Source organism: Netta rufina, assembly GCF_964035555.1.
Source record: "Netta rufina genome assembly, chromosome: 17".
In the NCBI taxonomy this organism is placed as follows: Eukaryota; Metazoa; Chordata; class Aves; order Anseriformes; family Anatidae; genus Netta; species Netta rufina.
In genome coordinates this window covers 8,210,619-8,228,134 of record NC_140141.1, presented here as the reverse complement: position 1 = coordinate 8,228,134, position 17,516 = coordinate 8,210,619, and the positions used below count along the sequence as shown (strand labels likewise).

The window sequence follows — 17,516 nt, the reverse complement described above, 5'->3', positions numbered from 1 at the left end:
GAACACCCACACTTAGAAACATCCCCTCTTTGTATCTTGCCAAAAAAAAAAAAAAAATCAATGCTGGGCAAGGGAATTCCCAGTTGCCAAGAGCTCACCAAGGAGCAAAAGGCTTGTGACAACAACCATGCCCTGAGCTTGTTTCTGAGCCCGGCAGGGGCACGAGGCCCTGACACTCCCACAGTGTGTAGAAGGAGCAAGGCAAGGTATGCTGCCAGCAGCACAGGTGGGAGCTCTCCAGCCTCCGAACTGTGCCATTTTGCAAACAGATTTTACAGATAGCTGTGGATATCCTGCACTCTACCTCAGGACCTAATATGGAGAAAAAAAAGCAACAGGAAGGTGTCAACGTTTGCAGTTGACTAAATACAAACTACACTAAGTCCAGAGCAAACAGTGAGTAACTCGTTGATTCTCACTAAATTGTATACATGAGTCACAGACCACAGACTGAATTAAATCCCAGCAAGGCCAGGGCAAGTAAAGTCCCGTGGAGCATACACGCTGCTCGCTGCTGGGTTCTGAGCTCACACGCTTGGTCAAAACTCTGGGTATTGTAGGGATCTCCATGAAATCCACAGCACACTCTGGAAGTACTCACATGAACGTGGCACAGAGGGAACGACCACCACAAATAACCACAAAGCTGTGTCCGAATGTCCTGTTTACTTCTCACAAAGTGTTGCTCAGCTCTGTCTGCCTCACATCTAAACTCCTGGTAGGAGGAGATGGAGTGCAGCACAGGCAAGAAACACCAAGCACCAGCAGATTCTGCCATGTGAGTAAGGGACTTGCTTAGGATTACAAAGCAAACTTGCTTGTAAGAAAGGCACACCCAATAACGACAACATACAGAATGTGTTAGGTATTTGCTTCTCCAGCTCTCTCAGAATAAATTCAAGTGAATAATTCAGCAAGGCTTTAAGTGAACCAGCTGAAAGTAGAAAGTAAGAGCAGTTTTTGCTACGATTGTGGGTAAATGAAATAGTATGAAAATAAACTCCAGTTAATCACTTAGTGTCAGAATGATAGCATACTTCTATGAATAAGAAATGTCTGCGTTTATAAATCATCCAAAGATGTATGCCAAAAATTTCATCAAGATGACCACAGACAAGTTACTCCCCTGCTCATCCTATTATGGGATTTTCTATGTGCCACTCACAACTGAAGCACCGGTAGCAGTTCCTTTCCAGTGCAATAGGTTGACTTGTAAACACAATTCTGAACACTGTTTGCTATCCTCTACTCCCCAAGAAGCTCAGCCTTTAACTCTTTTTTGAGCTGAACAAGTGATACTGTTTTCAGGTGGAAACCTTTGAAGCCTCCAGCTGTTTGATGCAAAGGCTTCGGTGTTCATACCACATACCTTTAAGCCCCTAACACACCCTCCTCAGGGAAAGCACATCAGCGTAAAAATGCATTCCAGAGGGGGCCATCCCATAGAACAGGAGAGCCTGGTCTCTGTCAATAAGCAGATGGTGTCCCATGCTCCCCTACTTCTTGTTCAGTTGCAGCACAGCAAAATAATTCACCCTGCACTGAGCAGTAACTGAGCTCATTATCTTTGCAAAACACGGACAAACTGCAGGATGGAAGGAAAAACAGACCCCAGAACTGCCTTACCCATGCCAGTGATGAGAATTTATAGAAGTCAAGAACCTACAGCAGCACACAAAGTGCAAATAACCCCAGAGGAACTTTCTCCGAGTAAGGATGAGAGGTAAAGAGGCCATTTGGGAGACCAAATAAGGTCAGCAGACACTGCCAACAGGCAAGAGACTCTGGACAAGGGGAGGGACAAGATGAAACATAAGTTGTGAAGATGGAGCACCTTAAAGTCAGAGAGGGAGGCCATCAGCTCATCCAGTTCTCGTGTAGCTGAAGAAGCAGATATACGGGTCTGCTGTTGGCTGGCAGTGACACGCTGGGGGCTGCTCACCTCTCCTTGGCTCACAGTGATTGCAGGGCTGACAAGAAAAAAAAAGAAAAAGAGTGCATTTAGGTACAGGGGAGCCCTCCTAGACTGAAAGTCCCACTGTTCCCCCAAAAAAAGCACAGCACAGCAAGTTTCACCAGCACAGCCAACCCTGGCCAGCCCTCCTCCCAGATCGAACCTCCACACCACAGAGAAGTCTCCTCTTTCTGCCACATCTAACAAACATACATGCACATACACCTCAGCCATGAAGGCAGGGACTGTGACCAAACATTTCTTTCACCAGACAGCGGGTATCTGTGATCAGTTATAAACCCAAGTTCAGCATGCTGCTAGTGACATAATGTGTTATTTTTTCCATCCAGGAAGAGATGCAGTAGATAGAAGCGCACCAGCATCCTCACGTGCCTGTTGAATTTCCCACCCTTCAGACAAATCCCATCTTGTCCATCACGGCCCCGCAGCATCTGTCCCTCCCCTACCTCACTACTCCCACAAGAGCCCGTCCAGCCCCAGGGAAGCCAGCAGCCCCCAAAGCACCACTTACACCGGACTTGGCACTGAGCTCTCCAGCTCATCCAGCAGGCTCTCCACACTGGGACGCACATCCTCGATCCCACGCCCACCATTTCGCTTTGGTTTTTCTTTTGTAGGGGGTGCAGCCTTCCCTCCCACAGAGCTGCTGCTCTCTGGGATGACATAGTGAGGTCCAGTCACGCCGGGCAGTGATGGGCTTCTGCTGGCCTCGTCTTTAGAAAGGGGGAGCAGAAAAGAGTAGCTCAGACACAGAGGTCCATACATACACGCAGATCAGAGGGAAGAGCAATGCGCTGCCCAAAAACCCTGTGGAATTTCCATCTCTGAGGATATTCAACACTTAAATGCACAAGAACTTGAGCAGCATAATCTAACTTTGAAAGTGTGCAGTTAGAGCCAATTTTAAAATTGGACCGAGTTTGAGTATGGTGCTGGACCTCAAGAGATCCCACCCATGCTAAATGAGTCTTTGATCTGGGCTGGGGGCATTTCTCTCAGAGGGGATGTTGGAAGGAGAAAGTAGGCTATTACTTTGGGAAGCAAACTATCTGCTAATACCAAACGTTTTGCTACTCCTTACCTGCTGGGAAGCCACTTGGGGGATTATGTTGAACAGCATTCAGTTCCAGGAGAAGCCTGTCCAGTTCTGAGAGGTTGCTGCCCAGAGAGGTGCTGGTCATGGTGGGAGATGGTTCTGCAGACTTCTGCTTGTTTGGGAAACTAAAAATAAAAGGGAAGCACAAAACTTCTACTTCAAGATACAGCAGAAGAATGGAGGGAAATCTGTGTTAGGTTGGTAGAGTTTACACGTGTACCGTGTGATTTTCCAACTGGGGCTTTTAGACCAGTGGGGAAAGATGACGCATGCTTTGTGAAGTGACTATCAACAGAGCTGCTGCTTAGCCACAGCTTCAGTTTGCTCAGCCACATCTTCGTTTGTCAGTTACAAAGAAACAGCACTGATAGACAGGGGCTTGGATTTTCAGGACCGCGTGCTGCACAGCCCTGTAGCAAAGAGTTAACTGTCTGCAGATCCAAGATGCACAGAACAGCAGCAGAACCATTAGCTGGCATACGGGAAAATTACTTGTTTCTGCTGACATCACAGCGAGCAGCAAATAACTCCTCTGAAACAAGGGGATGCAGGGCCAGCACAGACTGGAGAGGAGGCAAAGTACAAATCTCAAGCTAGCAACAAAAAGCCAAAAGTGACAGGTTACGTGGCAACCTTTTGCAGCACACAAGGTCTCTTTTCAAGTCCTCAAACCTTTTATTTGGGGAATTGTAACCAATTTATAAGGAAGTAATTTGAAAGCATTTTCCACCACGTTAAACACGGGCCTTTAAAGTTTACCTACACAGGAGCACATATAAAGCACTAGCTGCAATTACTGCTTATCCTGTAAGGGTGATCCCACTTAGCTACACACAATTGCAAGCTGTTTCAAAGCAAAACTGACAATTGAGGACAAGTCCGGTGTTTCTTACAGTAACTACACTGTAATAACAGTCTTCCCATCATCAATGGCAGGGAAATACTTTTCTCCAAGTAGACAAATAACTCATAATGCTCTAGAGGTTCTTATTGCATCAAAAAGATGCTTTCCAAATGCAAAAAGGGAATTTCTGTTTCCTGCACACTCCCAGATCCTGCTCAGAAAGTTAACCCAAGACAGGCTTTAGCACTCTGACACCTATTGCACCAGCGACAATTATTAAATTCCATAAAGGCAGTTCTTATCTTTCTCTTCAGACTGAAAACAAAGTCCACAAACGCAGTCTGAGGAGGGTGTACTTCATCCTGGCCCAAGCACACAAGCTGCAATTCAGACCAGAACCAGGCCATGCCAGGCCCTTTTACAGGAGGATTCAGGGCCCTAATTATCTTCATTTTGTACTAATTGCACGCAGCCCTCTGAAAAAACTGCAATTACTGCCTCCATTGGACCATCTCTGGTTACGCCTGGTTCTACCCAGAAGTAGTTCTGGTTGCGAGCAACTTTCTGCTCAGCAGGAAGAGCTAGGCGTGGTTAGAGCACAACACCAGTGAAACACCACTGTAAAAAGGCGCTGGGAACAGAGTGTGTTGTGTGGGGCCGGCAGAGATGAAGCCCTGACCACCTCTTCCTCTCTCAGCCCCATGTCAGCACAACACACAGGACAACCCATACAGGCTGCCCCGCCAACCTCTGAGCTGTCTTTGTGAGTATAAAGCAATAAGTAGTCAGTAGCAGTGACAGGGAAGATCTGAAGCCTTTGTTAAAAAAAATGTCAATTTACATGAAAATTCCAATCATCGTGCACCCTGCCAGGTGACGGGTAACTGAGCTCCCTGAGACAACTGACTCAAAGGCCACCCACCTCCTCAAGAACTTTGGGGCCGGATTTGTCACTTGTCCCTGGATTGTAACCTTCAACCCAATCCAGATCCAGTCCTGTCTGATGGATCCTTAACCTCTCCTACAGCTGAGCAAACTAAAGGCCCACACTAACACTTGAAGCAGGTACAAAACGTTCTGTAGCCCCTTACAAACAAGCTAACAAAACCCAACACTGGGCAGCAGAACATATACAAGGAGCAGAGTGTTTGTTTCCAGTTACAGAAGGCAGCTCGAGCTGTGAGTCAGGCTTCTCCGTCAATGGGGACAAGATACCTGTAGACGTGTTCCTCTTCACTGGCACGAGGAGAAGGAGAGCTGAGCCCGTCCCTAGGAACGGAGGCACTGGAGCTTTTGGCACTAGAGCTGTATATAGGCGACTGGGACTGAGGCTGTGGGAATGAGACTTGTGTTAGGAACAGAGAACACCACACAAGCACACACACCGTGCTGCAACCCCACACGCCGCAGGAGAAAGCCCAGCAGCACAATTGTCTGTTAGGCAGCCAAGCCAGCCTCCAGGAGAGGAGCTACACCAGGACAACTGCCCCCCACTTGCCTCGGATGTGCCTCCGAGTTGCAGATCTGCGCTGGAAACCCCCAGCCTGCAGGACGGGTGACTAACACTAATGTCATCACGCTACCACTGCTGAAACAACGACAGTGGGTTTCAAGTTCTTCTTCGCCATTTGTTCCGACTGGTTAGCTCTATTAAAAACCTCCACATCCCCCCATTTCCCCTCTCTGTGCTTATCCAACCTCATCCTCACATCTCACTATTCCTTCCCCTCATCTGCATCCTTGAGAGGACTGCAGCACCCAAACAAGCAGACACCTTCCCCATCTCCATCACCACGCGCTCACTCACTTGCTGGTGGACGTATCTGGACACGTTGGGCTGCCACTGGTCCAAGGGGTCGATCACGGTGCCATTTAGGGCCTCGCTGGAGGGCGGCGGGGGCACCGGAGGTGGCACAGCGATCTCCTGGTACGTGTGGTTTCCAGTTGGGTAGGAGTACGGCGTTTCCTCTGTCAGAAACACCGGGCGCTTGGAGATATGTGAGGTGGTGGATTCCAGGTCTGCCAGTAAGGCGTCTGCAGAAAGGAAGAGAAAAAAATAAAATAAAATAAAATAAAATAAAAGTGAAATCCTGGACAACAGCGTTTTCTCTTTCGTCTCGTTATTCAGGATGTCCGCATCAGAAGGTCTTTGGGAAGAGTTTTCATCTAGGGTGATCTGCTAAATGCACTGTGAAACACCGCTGCAGCTCAGGGCTTCCAGTACAAAGAAAAACATCAAGGGGAAACAGAGCAGCCAGAAAAAACTCGGTCAGCCTCAGATTTTTGTCTTAACTGGGAAGCCACCCAGCACGAAGGACCCGCAGCCTCGCTGTGCCCTGCAGAGGAGCAGCCAAGGAGGAACCTGCCTAGAGATTGACCCGCAACAGGATATTGACACAGGCTAATTACAGGCCCCACATCATCACCGAGTCATTTCACGTGGCCGCAGGCACTGCTTTCTGCAGGAAACAAGATCTCGGGAGGGGCTTTCTCCAGAGTTTCAGGCGCTGCAAGAAGCATGCAACTTTCAAATTAGCCCATCGGCGTGGCAGCAGGACTACGTTCTTCGTCTTTCCTAACAAAAATCCCCCTCGGTACATCACATAAACAGTTAACTGGTTTCCAGAGCCTGCCAGGTAAACGCAGTTTCTTCTCCTGGAAACAATTCTCAGCTCGCTGGGTGGAGCCTGCTCACAAATTCCTGAAGAGAAGAAAAAAAAAAAAAACTTCCATCCGCTAGAAACACCGGCGCTGGTGCCAGGCAGAGGAACCCACGTCACAAGGTTAGCACCTCTCAGAAACCTCAGAGCAGGGAAAACGCTCCCCCCTCACCAACGGGACGAGGCAACCCACCCCTCTGGGGTTCTCCCCGCACCCTCTCCTTCGCCCGCCCCACTCCCCACGCTCCTCTGCTGTGACTCACGGCGAATCCCAGCTCGTGGGGTGTCTGCGAGCCACCCTGCCGGGAAACTCCAGCGCCTGCAGGTCTGCACCGTGCACGTTTTCGGCAGAAAGCCTGGCTGGCCAGGTGCCCGCAGGCAGGGGCACACCTCTGCAGGGCTGCTCAGAAAGGAGCCGGCCCACTAGGACACGGGTGCCCTCCGGTACGGGAGCATCAGGACGCACCTGGAGGCACCCGTGGGAGATGTGCGGTTCAGCCAGACGCCAAGAAGAAAACTTTGGGAAACTTTTGGGAGGAGAAGCCCTTGGAAGCCCCCTTACTGGCACCGAATCTCCCTCTGCTCAATGCCAGACTCTGCTGCCTTTGAGTTTTTGGGGACCCAGCCGGGGTCTCAAGGAGCTGCAGGGATCAGAAGGCACCCGACAAGCCGTGGGGCACGCTGGCCCTAACAGCAGGCACCTGCCAGCTCCAAGCCCCTTCCCAAGCCGAGCAGCCCACAGCAGCCACAGCACTGGGCAGCCCTTCAGAAACCACGCTCAAGGGTCAGATGGAGGACAGCGTTATCACACTGCGAGATGAGGAAGGTGCTGCTTCTGTGCCCACTCTCTTCCACTAAATAAAGCATTATAAAAGGGAAAAGAGAAAAAAGCAGCAGTCCTGCCCTCAGAGATCATAATACAGCCAGCATCAAATTAAATCCCGCGGTAAATTAACTCTGTGCACCACTCGTTTAGCCAGGAAGACTCCCCAAAGCATTTAAGCTACAGGCATCCTCCTAGGGGGACCAAAATACCCCAGAATTGGATTTTCTGTCGGGATACAAGCTTGCTGCAGCTGGGGGAAAAGGAGTTTAGGCTTCTTTTTAAGCAAAAGAAGGGCTGGCGGACTCCACAGGGGAAGGCACGTACCTCGCGGGGACCGAGGAGCCGCGATTCCTTGGCGCGGGCAGGTCCTGTGACGGAGGTTTGGTGCACACAGCTCCAGAGCAGGGCTACCCAGAAGGAGGGGTTTGTGCTGCTCCCCGCCAATGGCAGAGGCAAATCAAACTCCACCAGGAAGTAAAAATCCCCGGGAGGGCGGCCGGCTCCTCCAGCCCTGCGAGGGGCACCCCAAATCTCTTTTCCACCCTCCAGCCCCGGCCCTCGCTGCGGGGCAGACGAATGTAACCATCTCACTGCAAAATTCACCTCCTCAGGCCAGCAGCTCTGCCGAGTGAGCCACTGGACAGAAATCCAAGAAACCCGCTGCTTTTTCCTGATGGCACACAGGAGTTCAGCTAAATGGAGCTTTTCACCCCGCCAAGCCCGCAGCAGAGGGGTCTGGAGCTGCCAGGAGCCCCAGGCTGCGAAGGAGTTAAGGAGAGGACACGGCAGTTAATGATTAACTTCCCCCATGCCCTCCCCCTTCCAGACTTGAGCAAACAAGGCAGAGCGAGGAACAGGAAGCGGAGGGAGGAGAAAAGGCTGGGGAAGGAATCGCTGCCGTCCTCCAGCTGCCTCAACTTCCCAGCTGGGCCCGAGGCGGGAGTGCACGGCCCCAGCAGACACCAGTTTCCCCATAGCATGGGGCCTTGCCCCACGCCAGTCTGCCCAGAGCCACCTCGCCACGCCAGGAAGCTCGTCCCCAGCCACGCTGCAAACAGCCGAGGGGATTCATATCGAGGGGATTAACACCCAGGGGCTCGACGTTTTGATGCCCACGCAGCTCCGTGTGCTCATTTGGGATCCACACACCTTTGTAAGGCTATAAGGCTAACATAATGGGAGAGAAGGGAAGGGGCAAAGAAGGGACTTTTTTAATTAATATTAATGGAATAAAGGCCCACTGCTCCCTTCTGGCTTTCAGAAAAGGACCACGGGGACCAGACAGCCCTAACTCAACGAACTGTAACAAAGGAGCCGTGCCTCACGCAGCGCTGTCACTGCGGTGCCTGCTCTGTAAATAGAAGTACTCGGTCCCTCAGCAGAAATAGCAAAGGCTCGATCGATTTCCTGGGGAATGAACCGGTCCTACCCACGGCAGCCCCTGTGGCACAGCGCTGCAGGAGGTGTAAAAGCAGCCCCCAGCCCAGGGCAGGAGGCAGCCGTCAGAGGGCACCACCACATCCTCACCGGGACAGAGCGAGGAAACCGGGCAGCACCAACCAACTTGGCACCGACCCCACCTCGCTTGGTCAGCCCTACAGCAGGGGCGCAACACCCCGTGTGCTGCAGCTCCCCAGCACGCGCCGCGGCACCTCGGGGGCCACTGCCCAGCACTCCAAAAACAACCACACGGTGCCCACCGCAGATTCACCGCTGCCCCATGCGGGCTCCAACGCAACCCACAGGCACCAAGGTCAACTGGCAGGCACGGGGACAGAGCGGAAAGGCAGAACGGTCTGGTTACCGGAGTGCAGAGGGCTCAGCCTAACCACCAGCACGGCCTGGGTGCAGAGGAGGATGTGTTTTATACTGTGTTAAAAGAGCGCTGAAGGGTGGGGAAAAATGAGGGGTATTTGCTGAAATACCACCAGCCCCGACACTCCCGCTCGGTGTTGTCCACATGCTGCAGGAGATGTTGTAGCACAGAATCAGTCCTCTTCCTCCTCCTCCTCCCTCCGCAGAGCAATCCAAGCACCGTGCTCAAGTGAAAGCACAGTGGGGCTGAGGGCTGCTCAACCCACATCCTCCCCAGCAGGGCAGGACAGCTGCCTTCACGTTCAAGGGGCTCTTCTGTACTGGTTTTTCTGCGGAGGAGGGACAGTGCCAGCCACCACGCTTGGTGCCTTTCCTACTCCACAGCACTCCAAGGTATCTGAAGCCTGGGCGCATTAGCTCAGCCTTCCTCCCACTTTGCAAAAAATCATTATTAAGTACAGGCTTCTCGGGATTCTGGCCTCCAACTCCCCCGCACAGCTCTGTGTGTGCATTAGGAACCGGCAAGGGGCACTTAATGCATCGCTTCCAGCGCCTGCCAAAGCCCTGCCAGTCGTTTCGCCTGGGGCATTCAGCTTTCAGCTCTCGGTGCTCAGCACAGCGCAGCTGTCTGTAGGGTTAGAGGACGGGGGAAAAGGGAGCTGCCGTCCGCACACCGAACCGCTCTGAGGAATCCCTTCCTACCAAGGGGATCAGCAAGATGCAAGCACAGGCCAGCGCTGTGGGGAAGTCCCACTCAGCAGGACAAGCTGCACCGAAAGGAGACATCACCCCCCGAGCACACAGTGCACATTCCTGCGCTATCTCCTCAGCCAGAGGCGCAGCTCCTCAGCATTCCCGGGGCTCCTCTGCTGCGTGCCAGCACTTGCCGTCCCCAGGAGCAGCCTGGTGTGCAGCCATGGGCGTGCATTCCCGGCTTCCCACGTCCCGGCTCTGTCTGATGCACAGCAGCGAGGCCAGAGCAGGAGCACAACGCCGTTCGGAGGTAGGGCACAGGGACAGATAACGTGGGGACCCTGTGTGCTGATGCCCACAGCAGCTCCCTTTTCTGTAAGTCTGAGCTGTACTTGGCCCCCTTCAATTGAGTGAAGTTATTTAAAAAAATATTTACATGCATCTTCCATGCACATCAGAGCGTGCTCTTTGTTCTCTCCCCTGTCCCTGTGCCTGCCACAAACGCTCCCACATTAAGGGAGCAGTGGAGCAGAACACACCACCAGCTAGTTCTGGAAAAACCTCCGTGACAAGGCATCGACCACTCACATTTGCCAAGCAGCAGCAAGCAGCCTCTAACGCTAATTTTACCACGAGCAGTAAATTGTTTTCCACTGCGTTCATCAGCGGCATAGGATTTTTATTTTTGAAAGCAAAGCCATCCATCCTCCTTGTTCTCAGCACCCAGTGACACTCACACCAACCTGCAGAGCACTATGTGCAAAAAAACAAACCACCAGCTGAAAGGCGTTGGCAGTCAGAGGCGCACACCACTGCAAGCACTTCACTCGCAGCCGATGTGCCAGCTACTTGCTAACCTTCCTCAAGCTAAAAATTACACGCGAGAGAGAATTATCACCATAAATTTGCTTTGGCCTATTAAGAAGCCTTCTGCTACCGAGTGGCCGGCGTAACTCAGCACGCTCAGCACAGAGATGAGGGTGTTAGTGCCAGGAGAGCGTGAACTGCCTCCCATTTCCACGCGGAGCTCCTCTCTCCTGAGAGCTGAAGCCAAGCTGTTAAGCCACGCTGACAGAGCAGGGCAGAGCACTGTCAATGCAGCAAGCAGATCAAAAGGGTGGCGGTCACATTTTCTTCTTGAGCTCCTCTTGTGCTGGGAAGGAAATGGAAGCATGGCCGAGGCAGGATACCTCAAATGCCACAGATATCAGCCCTTTGCTCTCAGCAGCTGAAAGCCACATCTGCACACCCCAACCGCACGCTGCCTGGGGCTCTAATTCTCGCATGGGACATCTGGAAAGCGAGCGGTGGCTGCAGGATCCCGGCCCCAGCAGGCACGGCACAGAGCTCATGCCTCCAGCACCCAGCCACAGTGCGCCGCTTCCCCTTGTGGCTCCCCCATGCTGGGGGGCACCCCGACAGCCCGGGCACGGGCACAGGGCGAGATGTCTGAGCACAAAGTGCAGGACTTCCTCTGTGCAGCTGCAGGGACAGGTGGCTACAGCTCTCCTGCTCTTCTCCACGCCCCTGCGTATCCAAATAACCAGAGCCGCTCCAGGCTCCTCTGCCTTAGTCAGCAGCGATTTGCCAGTGAGTTGGTAAATAAAAAGCAGAAGAGCTGCAAGGGCTGCTCTAAATGAGGTGATAACCGAGTCTCACTGGGCGCAGGACACATTGCAGACACCTTGTTTGCAGAAGGACATGCCATCCTCCAGCCACTTTTTCTTAACAGCTCTATGATGCTGCCTCCAGCTCTCTGATTGCTGCTGCCCTAGAAGGATGGGGGCAGCTGCACAGTCAGAACCGAGCCCTGAGCTCTCGAGCTCACTCAGCAGGCTCCTCACAAAATCCTTGAATGCAAACTTTTAAAATCTCATTAGGCTCAAATGAGTCTCCTCTCCCCCAGCTCGCATGCAGGGAGACAGCTCAGGGCGGTAACCCAACCCTTGGCAAGCCAGTTTTACATTGTGAGTAACTGCAGAGGAATGGGGAGCTTGGGTATATTTATCCTATTAAGCAGCCTTTCAGAAGAAACATTTGCAGTGCTCAAAGAGCTGCATCCCAAAGACTTGCTGGAGCCTTGCTGCAGGACTTCTCACTGCCTTCAAGCTCGAGTCTGGAAGCTGGGGGAGCCCCAGAAAGCAACGAAACAGAATTCACAGAAATAGGAAAACCATGACCAGGCAATTCAAGATAAAGCTAAGTCATTTGCCAAACCATTTGCCAGCGCAGAGCAGCCACCGGCGTTTTTCCTTCACACTGTGTGGACCTGCCCAGAGGCAGTTACAGCGACAGGCAAAAAATCCCGCTCAGCCATGCCTGAGTGCATGCCAGGGACGGAGGCTCACCCGAAGCCTTGCACTGCCCTCATCAAGGCAGCGGTGGAAGCTGTGCTTCGGGTCCCAGGCGCGCTGCTCCCAAAGAGGAATGCCGGGACCAGCAGCGACACGCGGTGTGGGCAGCTCTGACAGGAGACAACAGGCCCCAAAACCCCCGAAGCTTCTCTGTCCTCTAGAACTAACACCACCCTCCTAGAACAAGCAAGGCTGTGTGCTTGGAGCCCTGACTTCCGAATTGTGGGCAAAACAAGGCATCCACCTGCTGTGCCCAGCTCCGCCAGGCTGCAGAGACAGCCTACACCTCGTGACAGACACCCTGCTTTCAACGTCACCTGGTGGCACAGCCACCCCAAAGTCCCCAATGCCAAGAGCAGGCGGCTTGCCCCAGCCCAGCAGCCCACACAGGCAGCTCCGACCACCAGCAGCAGTTTAAGGCCAGACCAGACACTACCCTGGGCTGTGGTCTGTGCTATCAGCTGCAGCAATGACCGTGGCTTCCTGCCCCGACCGCTGAGACCCAAGCAGAAAACTTTATTCCAGGGCTTGTGGCCAGCTAACTGCTCCTCACCGCCCCAGCACGGGGCGGAAGGAGCACACAACACGGCCAGTTTGAGGGGATTTTGGTACCTGTGTGTCTGTCACTGCTCGCCACACATTTAGAGATGAGGTTTGAACCCTGCAAGTGCTCCGGCCAGTTTCTGCAGAGCTGCCACCTGCACATGCTGCCGGCGGAGGGAAGGGCCCAGCCATCGCTGCTTTCCCACACCACTCCTGGAGCTCGCTGTGCTGACAGCCAGACACTTCCAAAACTATTCCAGCCTAGAAACTCTGAGAAAGTTATTCTTTTTAGATAGACTCACTACGTTTCTTGGAAGCATAGCCCCAGCCACTCTACAGCTTAAAACATTTCCTAAGAGCTGCGTAAAGAGAGCGATGCCAGAATTCAGCCCTTCTCTAGACTGACAGACTAAAACTACTGCCTGGGACAGGAAACCCTGGACCTCCACCTCCGAAGCTCAGGCCAGGTCACCAAGTGACATCCAGCCCCGTCCTGCCACCAGCTGAAGGAAGTCGCCCATCCTCCTGTCCAAATCCCACGATTGTTCTGCGCCTCCGATGCTGACCACAAAATCCGCAGCCTGAAAAGGGAACAATCAGGCAAACCCCAACACTCTCAAATTCCGGAGCAATCCCTCACCACTACCAGCCACTTCCCCGACACTTTATTCCAGCCTTGCAGCCCCAAGGCTGTACGATTCAACCACCCACAGCATCCCTCCGAGGGGCGCAGGCAAGAAGGCTGTCTGTGTGTATGCTGGGAAAACAGAAAGGTCGCTGCGAGATCCTTCCTGAAACCGGCCACGCCACGCCACTTCCTTTCACATTAACAGGAAAATGTCACTGAGGCGCCCAACTGCCCCGTAACCTCAGCCACGGGGCTTTGTCAGCAGGCTGTTGGCGTGACGCTGCCAGCATCACGAGGGGCAGCTAATTCCTGTGTGACCGAGGGCACGGGCAGAGGCTGCAGGGAGCAGCTGACACCACAAGTCCCAGGGAAGCAGAGCCCCTTCTCCTTGAGGGAGCAGCTCCCATCCACCTCTCGCCATCCCCGATGCGACAGGCTGGGAAATCCTCCCAGAGCTGGCTCCGCTCGCTCCCCAAGCTGGTAGGACGGTGATGGCAGGAAGGTGACCTGCCCTTAGCCAGGCCCGCAGGGCACGGGATCATCGCAGCGCGCAGGCTGCCAGGCTGATGCTGCAACTGCCTCGAAGCTCTGAGTCAGCACGGCTTCCTGGACGAAACAACGCCTGAAGTCCAAGCTGTGTGAAGGAACCACAAAAGATTTTCCTGTAGGATCAGAATTTTTCCATTTAGCTCTCAAAACGCTCAATTAGACCCCAGCTCGGGCTGAGAGAAGCGAACCACCACCTAGCAGAGGAATGCACAGTCATTCTGCCTTCCTCCAGCTTGCCTAGAAAAACCTCCACACCCTTTCTGCTATCTCAGAACAGCTCACGAGGGCGCCTCGCATCATCTCTGTCATTAGCGAACACTTTGTAGAGGTTTTCACTTCACACAAACTGATACAAACGAGACTTAACCTTAAAACTTTTTAACCCCCTGAAAATGCTAAGTCTGTACTTCAAAGGAACCAGGCAGATCACGCATGTGCTGACACTAGTCGAGTCTCACAAGGCACGTAACAATCAGGGTAGAATACTACTCAATACGTGTTTGTTGAGCATCCTCCCGCTGGAAGTGGTTTGGGATTTAAGCATCTCCTTTCAGAAGGGATGTAGTCAATGCTCCTGAAAAAGAAGGCTCAGGAAGGTTACCAGACCAACATCCAAAAGCAAACATGGCTTTGTGAATCCTGCATGTCACTGGAACAGAACCTATTCCAGTCACGAAGCCACTAATAAAGAGAAGCCTTTCCAAATTCTTTCAAATTTGGCAACTCCACGGCTGGGGCTACCTCAGTAGGAAGCTCTCAACAGAAACACCAGGAGCAACAAGCTCTTAGTGGCTTGGAGGATTTAAGGACAGCTGCAGCTACACAGGACCATACAGGACCTGAGCTGCCCGCTGTGTTCCTCACGTCCTGCCTCCAGAGAGGAGCGCTCGAGCCTAGCAGCAACGCCGCGACATCTCCGGTTTCAGAGCCACTCCCGCCCAAAGGTGTGTCCTCCTATTTATTGCTCATTTCCAGAACTTTCTGGGGAGGGTGGGAGGGAAGAGCTATTTCCTGTCATATACAGCATCCTCTTTTTAATAGCGTGGTTTTCCCCACACTTGAAGTGAAAGGAGCCATCTTATATTTACTTCCCTCTGTTCGAATTTCTAGTCCGGAGCAGCAAACCGAGCTCGTCCTGGGAAAAAACACCCTTTGTTAAGGCTTGGTGCCTCGGACTGAGTTCACGCTCCGACTCCTTAGGCAGATGAATGTTTTCAGTTTCACAGCCACCAAAGGCTGTGGGGCACGCCAGACCCCCAGCTACACAAGCCTTGGATGCCTCTGCGCAGCAGCTCGCAGAGGACCCCAGTTGGGTGAAGCTAAAAGGGAAAATAAAATAATCCCTCGCGTGGTTCCTCCCCGCTTCTCCCTGCGCTCTCAAACTGAGCCCCGAGCAACAGGAAACGATTACCAAACATGGATAAGCTCAGGCAAAAAAATTCTTCCACTGCTCTACGAGCAATCTTCAGGAAAAGTTCGGAAAGTTTGCGAGTCACAGCCCCGGCACGTCCTGTGACCGGCGCACACAAGCGGCAGGCAGAGCTCAGCTCGCCGCTCGCGGCCTCGGAGCACAAAGCCAGGCTCTGGTTTACTGGGCAGAGAAGCTGGAGATTGCACAAGAGATTTCTGCAGTACGTGAACCACTTCAGAGATTTAGCCAGATTTTACTCAGCGTTTGAGCTTGTGACCTCCAGTGATTCAGCTGCTCCTGACTGAGGCACTGCAGCCCTCAGCCCATCGCCCTACCCACAGTTAAGGCGCCCAAGGCAGCCCTGGAGGCCATTTTCAGCCCCATTTCTCAGTCGCAGCAGTTGAGAGCTCCACACCTTAAACCTAAGCCTCCGAGTGCCTCCATCCGACAGAACAGGCTGTGACCTGCAGCAACAAAGCCTGCAGCCGCAGCACCCGAATTCCAACGGGGCTCAGCGTAGCAGGATCCTTACCATAAGGTCCAAATCCCCTGGGCAGCAGGGAAGTCATCTGCCTCGCAGAATCAGAGCAGTGATACGCGGCAGCCCAATATAACACGGACTGGCTGTGTTATATCAGAATAGAAAGCTGAAGGCTGCCCTTCAGGCCCCAACTAAAAATACTTAAGTTGGAATTTCTCAGCCTGATTCCGCAGCCTGCGATGAGCCCCACCTGCTACCGAGTCTTTTGTCAGAATCCTCTCCTTTCGGCAGCAAATAAACCCGTGGTCCTACAGGTTGGTATAGTTGGCCCTGAGAACGATTAAAAGAAGCAACGATCTGCACAAATTAGAGAGTCTCCATCTCCCCAGCACCAAATTGGAAACAGCTTTGGTCTCCAGGCAGGGTAAGTACAGCCTGACAGCCCTCTCCTAGCGTGGCCCTTCTTGTGCAAGATCTATTTCTGCTCTCTGCCTGGGAGCAAACAGATCCTCAGGCATTCCCGGCAAGTCCCAGACAGAGGCATTAGCACACGGCCAGTGCTGCCCCGGCTGTCCCTGCGAGGGAGGCGAGCTGGCTCGGACAGAGCTGAAGGACACGAGCTCTGCTACAACACAGCCCCGCTGGGGCTGAACACGAGCGAAGTGGCACCCTGCCCGCCTGCGGTGGGAAAGGACTGGAATGAGTGTACGTGTCTGACACGAGTGACTAAGTAGGTACTACCAGTTCAGTTCTGACCCGGCCTGGGTTGCAGCCAACATCTCGGGTGGGAAAAAAAATATATAAGAGAAATGAACCGCCAATGCACTAACCTTTAGCCCTCTATCTACCCTTATGCATGCAAAAAAGGGCAAGTAAAGCCTCCCCATACATGTCCTAAGAATTTTTATTTGCGGCTGGTTTCCTTCAGAAAGTTTCTAGAAACGGAGCAACGTTAAAAAAAAATCCAACAAGATCTGCTCTCCTCTGCCAAAACAAGAAAATATTCATGAAAACCAAACAAGCAGCCACTGAGCTGACCCCTCAGGGACAATTTCCCAGGGCCAAGCCTCTGATCAAAATACCAAGTCCCTTGTACTCCTACAGGAAGAGGGGCTCAGCCAAGCCAGCTATCTGAGGAACCAGACCCTTCCTGCTCCATCAGCAGGCAGCTACTCCACAAGCATCATTAGGTCAAATGCAGCACGCAGCCATTTCACAAACATCGACCAAGCCCAGTAGGAAGGAGGCCTCCATTAAAGAGAGCAGGGAGTCCAAGGATGGGTACAGAAACCTCAGGAAACTAGATTTTAAAGCACAGCTCTGGCAAATGGAAGAAGCTCAGGGACACTCCTAGTGCTGCAGCTGTTCAGTCAGACAACGGGAATGGGTGCCACTGGGCAGTAAAAGCACCACAGCACTGGGAAATTGTTCTCAGGTCCGTCTGGAGAGCTGTACAAGTACAGTAGGCAAGAGGGAAACAAACTCCCTTCAGTCATGTGCTGCACACTGCTCAGCCCCAGACTGCAGGACCTGGAGGAAACCACCGAGTGCAGAGGTGTGTGGCACCCAGCCACTTCCCAGCAGCTCTCCACACGCCCACTGACATGAGGGTGGACATTTTTAACTGCATTTTTTAAAGCC

General features: G+C 52.8%; 1 protein-coding gene across 4 annotated transcripts in view; it reads right to left on the bottom strand.

The window, feature by feature from the left end:
* PXN (paxillin) overlaps positions 1 to 17,516 on the bottom strand; it is a 41,712-nt gene that overhangs the window by 12,457 nt on the left and 11,739 nt on the right. For all 4 annotated transcript variants that reach the window (XM_084297277.1, XM_084297278.1, XM_084297280.1 and 1 more), the window contains exons 2-6: positions 5,723 to 5,949; positions 5,131 to 5,246; positions 3,057 to 3,196; positions 2,487 to 2,688; positions 1,835 to 1,970 (exon numbers count right to left, since the gene is read on the bottom strand). In XM_084297277.1, coding sequence (XP_084153403.1) covers positions 1,835 to 1,970; positions 2,487 to 2,688; positions 3,057 to 3,196; positions 5,131 to 5,246; positions 5,723 to 5,949 — 821 coding nt within the window. The remainder of the gene's footprint in view (positions 1 to 1,834; positions 1,971 to 2,486; positions 2,689 to 3,056; positions 3,197 to 5,130; positions 5,247 to 5,722; positions 5,950 to 17,516) is intronic.